At 36.2% G+C, this 10,820-nt stretch overlaps 1 protein-coding gene across 1 annotated transcript; it reads left to right on the top strand.

Moving 5' to 3' along the window:
* Nucleotides 1-494: 494 nt before the first annotated feature.
* LOC130956732 (uncharacterized) lies at nt 495-3,187 on the top strand. The gene is made up of 4 exons (XM_057883731.1): nt 495-822; nt 1,276-1,827; nt 1,927-2,268; nt 2,364-3,187. The coding sequence occupies exons 1-4, from the start codon at nt 495-497 to the stop codon at nt 3,185-3,187; spliced, it is 2,046 nt and encodes a 681-aa protein (XP_057739714.1).
* Nucleotides 3,188-10,820: the final 7,633 nt, after the last annotated feature.

Genomic DNA, 10,820 nt, shown 5'->3' with positions numbered 1-10,820 from the left:
GGTGTAATTAGGAGTTATTCAAATTTTTTTGAATGAATCATACCTAATCGGAGGGTCCGATATTTTGGTGACTCTAAACAAAAGAGTCTGAATGCGGGTGGGGACGTTCTCGCGTCTTCTTCTCCTTCTTCAACGGTTCTGGTTTTTTATCTCTGTTTGTTCTTTACTTAGCATAATAGTTTCAAAGATCTAGTTCTTAAGTTTTTTATTTTGTTTATGTGATTAAGAGTAATGGGTGACAGAGTTTTATTGAAAGTGTATTATTTTGGGCAAATTTTATTACAAACATCTGAAGGAGTAAGATTTGTTTGTGAAAATCCGTTAGATGTTGTGATTCCTTTCACAATCTCATTTGAAGAGCTCAAAGGTGTGATCTGTGAAAATGTTCAATCTGAGAGGGCAAGAAGAGTGGCCTGTATTCTATATAGATATCCTATACAAGTATTTGGTAGATTCGTCCAGTTTCAAACGAAATATGTAACGGACAAGCGAGCATGCAAGAGATGTTTTCAATGTATATTGAAAGTCGGAGTCAACTCGCGTTCATCGAGTTGTATGTTGAGTTTGAGCAATCTGAGGCCGACCGGAATATTCTACGGGAAGATTACAACAGCGATAGCGAAGAAGAGTTCGAAAGCAACTACGAAATTGTTGTTCCAGATGGAGATGAAGATCAAGGTGACGGAGCTGTGGCTCCGGATGTGTCAGATGTGGCAAATGCACTTGCAAACGAAATGCCGTTTCAGGAGCCATCATTCTGCGAGTTTTGGATCTGGAAGCCATGCATGTTCCGGAGTTTCCGGATTATACCACTGCAAGTACGTAATTCTCTATATTTATAAAATGTTTTAGAATTTTTTAATAATTTATTTTGATAGTTAATTTTTAGCAAGTGACTTAATTAGATGAATGTAAATTAGAAAGTATATAGAAGTTAGTAAATCAAATAAATATCAGCTAGGATTTATGAGTTAAGTTAGAAAACTTCAGTAAATATATAAATTTGTTTTTATATAGTAAATTAGTAAATTACATTAATATAAATTAGTATTTATTAGTAAAATAGTAAACCAGTGAATTAGTTAAATAGAAATTAATATCAGTCAGTAAATTAGTTGAAAATAAATTCGTGGTCAGTGTAAATAAGTTAATTAGTTAAATATAAATAAAATGGAGTTATGTCATAATGGATGCAATAAAAAATTGTTTACGTTCATTTTCGATGTTACAATATATGTTTTTTAAGCATGTTTTGTATGGCTGTCGTTGTGGCAGAAATTCCTTTTATCGCAGATGGTGAATTTGCCGTTGGGATGGAATTCAGTTCAAGGGAAGGTGTTATTAAGGCGATAAAAGAGTATACCATACGAAGAAGCGTAGACTATCGGGTGTATGAGTTTGAGCCGTTGACATTTTACGCTAAGTGTACACAGTATGGGTCAGGGTGTGATTGGCTTATCCGGGTTAGCATGATTAGCCGGAAGTATTGTTGGGTTATAAGGAGGTATAATGGCAGTCACACATGTACGAGAGCAACAATTTCTCAGGATCATTCGAAGTTGGATTCGAATACAATTGCAGAGGCAATAAAGCCATTGGTTGAGGCTGACCCCGCCATAAAGGTGAAATCGGTTATAGCAGAGGTACAATCGAAGTTCAACTATACCGTTAGTTATCGGAAAGCATGGTTGGCTAAGCAAAAGGCAGTGGAAAAAATATTTAGAGGCTGGGAAGCATCGTACGAAGCCTTGCCTATATGGTTTGAGGCCATGTGTCATAAGGAGCCATCAGCTGTTGTTCATTTTGAGACTATGCCTGCATATCAAGGTGATGACTTGGTGACTGATATTCGGGTTTTGCATCGGGTGTTTTAGAGTTATTACCCCTGCATTAGGGCATTCAGACATTGTAAACCCGTTGTCCAAGTGGATGGGACACACTTGTATGGAAAGTACAAGGGTTTTCTACTAGTGGCCGTTTCACAAGATGGCAATAACAATATCGTCCCAATTGCGTTCACTATTGTGGAAGGAGAGACTTCTGATGCATGGTACTTTTTCCTTAGTAACCTTCGTCAGCATGTTGTAACTCGGGATGGTGTGGGACTGATATCCGACCGTCATGAATCCATAAATGCCGCTGTGGAAAGGAGTAACGGTGCTTGGTCACTTCCAAGAGCTTTCCATATGTTTTGCATAAGGCATATAGAATCCAATTTTCTTAGAAAATTCAAGGCGCTGTACCTGCAGAAACTCGTCGTCAATTTAGGTAACGCTCAGTAAAGCTAATTAATTTACTAACAGAGTTACCTTCTATAAGTGTCTTTACCTCTTTATTTTCGTTTGTTTATTTTTATCATACAGGATATTCAAAGACGGTGCGGGAGTATGAAATACGATACCAGCGTTTACGAGAACGGGGCGAGACCTACACTAACTGGTTAAACCGAATCTCCCGCGAACAGTACGCGTTGGCTTTTGATGGTGGATATCGATGGGGTCATATGACGACGAATCTAGTGGAATGCATCAACTCAGTATTGAAGGGTGCTCGCAATCTACCCGTTACTGCCCTTGTGAAGGCAACATTTTACAGACTTAACGAGTTGTTCACACGAAAAAGAGCGGAGGCAGAAGATCGGATTAATGCTGGGCATGTGTTTTCTGATATTGTTACCTCGAAGTTGCATGCAAACCAACTTGCATCAGGAAACATACAGGTTAGTTGTTTTGACCGGCAGAATGAGGTGTTTGAGGTGCGTGAGATGCCAAGTGAACTGGAGTTTGCAGTCGACCTACGAGGCCTTCGATGTGATTGTGGTGAGTTCCAGGTGGATAGAATCCCTTGTCGACATGTGTTCGCTTGTTGTGCCAACCAGCGACTAGACTGGCAACTATATGTGCATGACGTGTATAAAATGGATCAAGTTCGGCGGGTGTACCGAGCAAGGTTTAGGCCACTAGGTAATCCTACTACATGGCCTGCTTACAATGGACCTCGGTTCATCCCAAATCCATTCTTGAGACTAGTGGCGAAAGGTCGCCCCAGAATGACGCGCTTCTTGAATGAGATGGACACGCGTATGTTACGTCGGCCTAGACGATGTAGGCTGTGTGGAGCTGAGGGACACAGCCATAGCAGATGCCGTCAGTCCGGTGGTGCAAATGCCGGCGGAGAAGATCAGTAGGTTCACAATCTATGTAGCGTTCTAAAGTATGACAATCTAGTATTATTCTCCATCTGTATCATTATATAATATGACATGTGTTGTTCCTTCTAGTTAACAAATTATTTTATGTGATATGACCTGCTCTGTGTAGCGTTATAAGGTATGACAATCTAGTATTATTCTCCATCTGATTAATTATATAATATGACATCAAATGTCCAAAATGACTTAATATGCCATTCATATTAATATATTCTCCATCTAGTATTATTCTCCAGCTGTATCATTATATAATATGCCATTCATAGTAATATATTCAAAAGTTTGAATCACTAATACATAGTCCAGTACCTGAATAAATAAATAATGTCCAACACATATAAAGTACTCTAATACACAAATAAGTTTAATACATAATGTCCAACACATATAAAGTACTCTAATACACAAATAAGTTTATGATAAAGTACTCTAATACACAAACAAGTTTAATACATAATGTCCAACACATATAAAGTACTCTAATACACAAATAATTTTATGATAAAGTACTCTAATACACAAATAAGTTTAATACATAATGTCCAACACATAATAATACACAAATAAGTTTATTACACCACAACTACTTTCTCATTGACCACTTTACATCCTTGACTAAGTTCTTGCATTTTTTAGCGGCCTTTTTGAACACGGATGGAGTGAAGCGATTAGCGCTACAACGTGGCGGATCAATCCTCAGATTGTAACCTTTGATATTGTCATCCGGAGTTTGACAATGACCTGCATACAATTTAATAAAAACAATTAAATTTATGGTTTTAGGTAATCAAAACAAGAGAGTTACCACATATGATTTATGAACACAACATGAGTCACTAATAGCTAATGTAAAGCAAAATACACAATCATATTACCATCATTACGCGATTTCTCATCCTCATCGAACTCCTCTATCTCATCCTCCTCATCATTATCCTCGTCATCCGGTTCATCCACTAGATAAGTATTGGTGTCCTCTTCGAGTGTGTTAGCATCTTCTTCAAAAGGTACCATGGAAACACGGTTAGAATTTTGACTATTAAGAACTCCACGTCCACCTTCACTTCTACTAGAGTCAACAGACACGAATCCTCCAGAAGCAACCGATGAGGTATGGCATGGAAGCCTCCCATCCAACGAATACCTACCTGCCATGAACTCAGGCTGATTAGGATATTGTGAATGTCCAGCATCTGTAGCCATGAACCTAAGCAGTTGGCTAAAAGAACCTCCTTCTCCTGTTTCAAACTGTGACATACCCCAATATTGTTGATGCATTGGAAATGACGGGGTGAAATGTGTCTGAGGTACATATTGGGCTGAGGACTGTGGTTGCTCTTGTGGAATCGGGTTTTGAGGTGGTGGTGACGGCGATTGGGGCACTTGTTCCTCATTACCCTCATCCATATCCTCATTACCCTCATCCATATCCTGATTATCCTCATTATTTTCTTCTACAACAAGGTTTGACAAGTACAAGTGGTCACCAAATTTTGATTGGTACCAGTCCATGTAAGACTCCAATTGATATTGCGAGGGATTCGGAACCTCAGAAAGAACGTGGTTATACCTGTTTGTCCAATGCATTACCCAGTATGAATGAGTCGGTGCCGTGGCCCAGTTAAAATTCTTAGGACCAGTCAGGACTTCTCCATGCGCCTTGTCCAGATTCTGTTCCTGACTAGGTACTCCCTGGACGAAATTGAATTGTCGCCTAATCCTATCAGTAGCATGCCACTCGATGCATTCGAATGACACCAATGGCACTGTTGCGCTCCAGATAACCGATTGCATGTAGATTTCAGGAGGAATTATATTCGGATCCACGCGATCCACAGAATAAGCAGACCACACAAACTGCCAATCATAAATGAAACTCATAATTACAACCGACATCACAGCTACAATACCAATGCCTCATCATATTTAGCTAAACACTAAAACCGAAAGTAATACATCTTTAATGAAAACTAACCTGGCCTTCTTGAAGTTCATCAAAGGCCTTCCTAAAGTGACTTAGCGTCAGATATCTATATCGTCGGTCACCACGCTCCCAGTTACGCCACCTAATATGATATATTTATTTAATGCATCTGTATTCTAAATATCAACAAACGGATACATTATGTCATAAGATTACCTGTTTGCTAGCGGAAAACTGCGGGGTTCTCTAGGAAGCGGCGATAGATAAGGCAGTCGGATCCAAGCCCATCCGAGCAAAAGTGTTAGTGGACCATCAATTTCCTTGCAGTTAAAGCGAGTTGCCCTGCATAATGCCCTGTAGAGGTGTGCTAAGCTTGCTGATCCCCAGCTGTACTGTCCAATACTGTGGAAATCACGAAGCAATGGTAGAAATTTCCAGTGCACAGCTGCCCCAGATTTATCCCCAAACAAGATCGTCCCGATCAGCAACATAATGTGGCACTTCACATACCTACGTATACTAATCTCATCTGTCAACTGTAAATTCTCTTTTAGATCGCGCAGCCACGTCAGTTTTATGCAGCATCCTCTACACTCTTCCTTACACGGTGCAACTCCAAGTTGATCCAAACACTCAGCCTGCAACGCTTCAAAACTACTCATTGTCATCCCCGTGACTGGAAGACCATCCGTCGGAAGACCAAGAATTAAAGCCACGTCTTCAAGAGTTACGGCACATTCACCAATGGGTAGGTGAAATGTATGTGTATCTGGGTGCCACCGTTCGATTAGAGCATTCACAAGTGCTTTCTGGCACTGTACTACACCAATCTGAGATACATGATAAAACCCAGTTACTCATAAATACTCCTCCACCCTATTGTCGTACCGATCAGGAGAAACTGGATGGTCACAGGTCAACATTCTTAATTTCTACAAAAAAATATAAGAAAATATTAGTCAACTAATTAACAATTACTAACTTACTACTAGGAGGTAAGAAATTTTTAAGTAGCACAAATAATTAACAAAATTTGCACAAATAACTCAACAACACATATTAGTTAAAGCCACACGACATTTATAAATTATTTAAATAAGTCAAAGCAAAACAAATATTTACAACTTCTAAATTAAATTATTATTCCTTGGAATTTCTCAAAACTAACTATTAATGACATCACCTAATAAATACATTACTAATCAATATTCAGGAATATCACAACATTAGATTAGATTATAATACATGCTGCTTATTTATTTATTTCGGGTAGATTCCAATTTTTTTAACATATAACATTAAAATTTGTATTATTTTTAATTAGCTATTAACTATTAATAAGTAAAGTTAAACACATATATGTAAATTTTAAAAAATACTAATAATCATTCACATTATCTTCCTAAATTCAACTTCTAATAACAATAATGAATAATTAACTACCTAACAATTATGATTATAATTAACGAAATCAAACTAAATATCTATAAAAAATTAGTACTAACCATTCATTTTTTATTCTTACATTCACCACAATAATATTTAATTTCCTAACAATTATAACTAGAAAAAATTAAAATAATTTCAAAAATAAAAAAAAAAGAAACGTTCTTCAAAAAACATTTTTAAATAATCCGGTTTACATTTTATAATTTATTTTCTAAATACTAATATTCACTAAACACTAATAAATATATCAAAAAAAACTAAACAAATTTAAAAAAAAAACTGTGTTTGTTTTAATGAATATAACATCATCTCATATTAACTACATTTTCATATTCTATGTTACAACAATAATAAATATTCAGACCATAACAATAATAATTTTCAAAAATAAAAAAAATTTCGTGAAAAAAATTAAAAACAATTTAAAAAATAGTTCTAGTCATTCTATGTATATTTCTAAGTTCAGATCCTAACAACAATAAGAACAACTAAATTTTAAGAACAATATTTATAATTATAAAAATTTAACAAAATATTAAATAAACTTAGATAATCAGAATGGTTGAGATAATGTCTAATATGAAGCTCAGGACGATCAACATATTTGATTTTATATTTTTTGGGCATTTTCTTTATTTTTTTCATGCAACAACACCCACTACTGCCGGCAGAGGAATGAAGAAGAAGAAGAATGGAGTTTGGAAGGTTGAGAATGAATGCTGAGAGTGAGATATCTGATGGTGAGAGTCCCTACAACATGCACTATGTTGGTAATGAGGGCACCGTTTGGGGAGTGAGGGTTGCACGACGCGTGTCTCCATACACACAAAACGGACCATCCGTGTTGTGGGCACCATTACGCAGGGTCCGAGTTGGGTGTAGCTGCATGTTGCCAACATATCGCAGGGTCCGATTTGGTATCACCTTCATATCGCACGGTCCGAGTTGTACATAGCTACTCGCACGGTCCGATTTCCTTTTTAACTGACACCACCCTTTCGTAAAGCACTCCTCCTTCCCATAACGGGTTCAGCTCCAATCTTCCTTTCATATAGAAATTAAAAAGCGTGGAATACAACACTCAATAATATAGTTTGTATCCATGTAGATAAACAACATAAAAAAATGTCCATATCTAAAATTTTCAGCCTAAATAACACTCCACATCTTTTTAAATTCTTAATAAATGTTAGTATTAATATATTTATTTATTTTTCCCATTACTCTTGTGAAAATGAGGTGAAGCCATCTTTACAGTTATGCAAAGACGTTTGATAAGTACTAGCTACTAGGGGAGCTTAGGTGACAGGGCATTCACACACTTGATTAATTCCACAAGTTAAATGACATCAATGCACAAGAACAAGCCACTTTCCCACATTGACCAAACTCGTACCTCAAAACCTGAGGATTCAAGAAACAAGAATCTACTGGCTTCAAGTTTGAGCTGACAACTATGGGATACCCCCAAGAATTAGTAATAGTCTATGCCTTCCTTTTATTTATTGAAAATTAAGACGTTTGAACCTTTTACAAGCAAGGAATATTTTACTACTCTAATAGTATTTTCCACAGTATCTTTTCGTAGAAATTATTAGTGTTTATTATAAGAATAATTATAACTACTTGTTTTTATTTCTAAAATTTAAAATTTAAATAGTAATTATTTCTAACTTATGTTTTTTTATTTTAATTTTTGTGGTCTTGACTCTTGATTATTAGTTATGGTTTAACGACAGTAAATTTTTATACGCATGTTATATTAATATTTAAGCTCAATAATTCAAGAACTACGTTATTGGAATGTAGCAATAAGTTTGTTATAGTTTAGGGGAACTGCAACATGGAAAAAAATGTTTACGTAGAATCCAAACTAAAAAACATCTTATTGTGTTTTCATTGGATATTTGATGATATATCAAAACCCTTTTCCCCCTTTTTGGCGAGTCGAAAAATAATAAATAAATAAAATTTAGTAATCCAAAGACAAGCATACGTAGAATTAATTTGGTAAAATTTTAAAAGTAATTTATAAAACTAAATTTAAAAAAAAAACTTTTAAAATATAATTTTTTAAAATTTATAGTATCTATATTTGATACATTAAAATTAAAAAAAATTCAATAATTACAAACAACAAGTATATTTAGTAGAATCATTTTTATAATTTAAAAGTACTATATATATATATGTAAGAATTAAATTTAAATATTAATTAATATACGAAGTTATATTAAATTTTTTAATTTTGATAAATACAAGTCTAGTTTTAAAAAATTCTACTTCAAGTGTTTTCAAAAGTACTCTTATATTTTAAAAACTACAAATACGAGCACATATTATTCTCCACATTTACGTAATTTTAACATCCAAGTTCATCCGAACAATTTTATATCACGGGCTTCTTTTTCCATTTTCTTTTCTCCTCGCGCTGCTCCTTCTAATTCTTGTTATTGTTTCAAATTCACGCATGCGTTCTTCTTCTCCTTCTTCTTTCAAATTCGCATATACAGGTTTAAATTTGTTATATATATCGTCGTTATCGTTATTGTTATTGCTATTATTAAATTTTTGCCATGTTGATGTTGTCTAATCCAAAATTGATTTTAGATGTGTCTCTATTCACGATTTAGTCTTCTTTGTGTGCTTATTTTCGAACTAAGTTTATGTGTCGCAATCCATTATGTAATTTCGGTTTATTTTTTAGTTAATTGTGTCGCAATTATTATATAATTTCGGTTCATTTTTGAGTGAATTAAGGTGCATTTGAACTCGTTGTCCTGCACAATTCAAAATTCTTTCTCGTCTTTCTCCTCATATTCTAGTACTTCTTCTTCTTCTTTTTCATCTTTTTCTTTTTCTTCTTCATCTTCACTTTCTTATTGAGTTAATAGTCAAAATAGTCCCTCAAAGATACTTCGATCTCTATTTTCGTCCCCGAAAAAATAAATTAATCGAATTCGTCCCCGAAAAATAATCAACTTGGTCACGTTCATCCTTCCGTTAGTTTCTTGACATGGTTTGCTAACTTGAAGCGTGAAGGGACAGCACAACTTGCTAAACGACGTCATTTTACCCTTAAAACAGTCTGAGATTCTTCTTCATTCTCACTCTCTGCTTTTCTAACCCATGATCTACCATCACCAAGACGAAGAAGATCACCATATCATCATCTGCAACCATTAGAGTAGTCATAGAGCATTGTTAGTGTGTCCATTCTGGAGCTTGGAATGTGCGTCAACAACACAACAAGCGCTCTCAAACTTCCATTAACCCTGTTCTGGTTCCTATGAAAACTTTTCAATCTGATAAACCAAATGTTTTCATAGATGCTTGGTCAAACACAGCAATGAATTGTAAAATTAATGATGCCAACAACAAGAATTTTGTTTCATCAATTGGGAAGTTGTCCCTTTCTTCTCTTCATTTATCAATGGAAAGTGGATATATGGATGAAAAAGTAGGGTTAGGCACAACCAGAAGAGAACAAGACAAGCAGTGACAATAAATCTGGCTTTTCGAATTGACTCACACCACCCCCTTGGGTAGCTTCAATTCGAATTCGTAGTCTCTGGCCAGGACAATGGTGTCATCTCCATCTGGGGTATTTCACAAGGCACTTGCCTCATCGTTCTTCCATCTTCACATGTAGGAGCTCAAAGCATAGCTACTATGTGAGTGTGACAACAGAAGTGAAACAGAGATGAGGGGCCAACTTCGGAGGTCACACCGGCATCATTGGCGGCAGCAGCGGAATCATCGGCGGCAGAAGCAGAGTCAGCGGAGGCAGCAGAGGCGTCAACAGCAGCAGCGCGAGCAGAGGCGTCAGCAGTGGGAGCAGAGACATGGGTGGAGGCAACGAAAGTAGAGTTATCGGTGGTGCCAAGATCAACCGTAACCGAGGCAGTGGCGGAAGAGTCGTTGCTATGGAGGATTGGTGCAGTGTTCCACCATGAAGGAGCAGGAGAAGACGATCAGTGAGGGAGTTTTAGTAGGAAATCGGGTCGGGTAGTGGTTAGCGTTCATTTTTTCGGGTTTGGGCTTGCTTAATTCTAGGCTTTAACCAAAAAAAATGTAACTGCCACGTCATTCTCTGTTAGCACCGTTAGTAAAGAAACTAACAGAAGGATGAACGTGACCAAGTTAGTTATTTTTTGGGGACGAATTCGATTAATTTATTCTTTCAGGGACGAAAATAGAGATCGATGTATCTTTCAGGGACTATTTTGACTATTG

This window comes from Arachis stenosperma, chromosome 10, assembly GCF_014773155.1.
Source record: "Arachis stenosperma cultivar V10309 chromosome 10, arast.V10309.gnm1.PFL2, whole genome shotgun sequence".
Classification (NCBI taxonomy): Eukaryota; Viridiplantae; Streptophyta; class Magnoliopsida; order Fabales; family Fabaceae; genus Arachis; species Arachis stenosperma.
The sequence above is the reverse complement of the archived record's forward strand: the minus strand, read 5'-3'. Positions and strand labels throughout refer to the sequence as shown.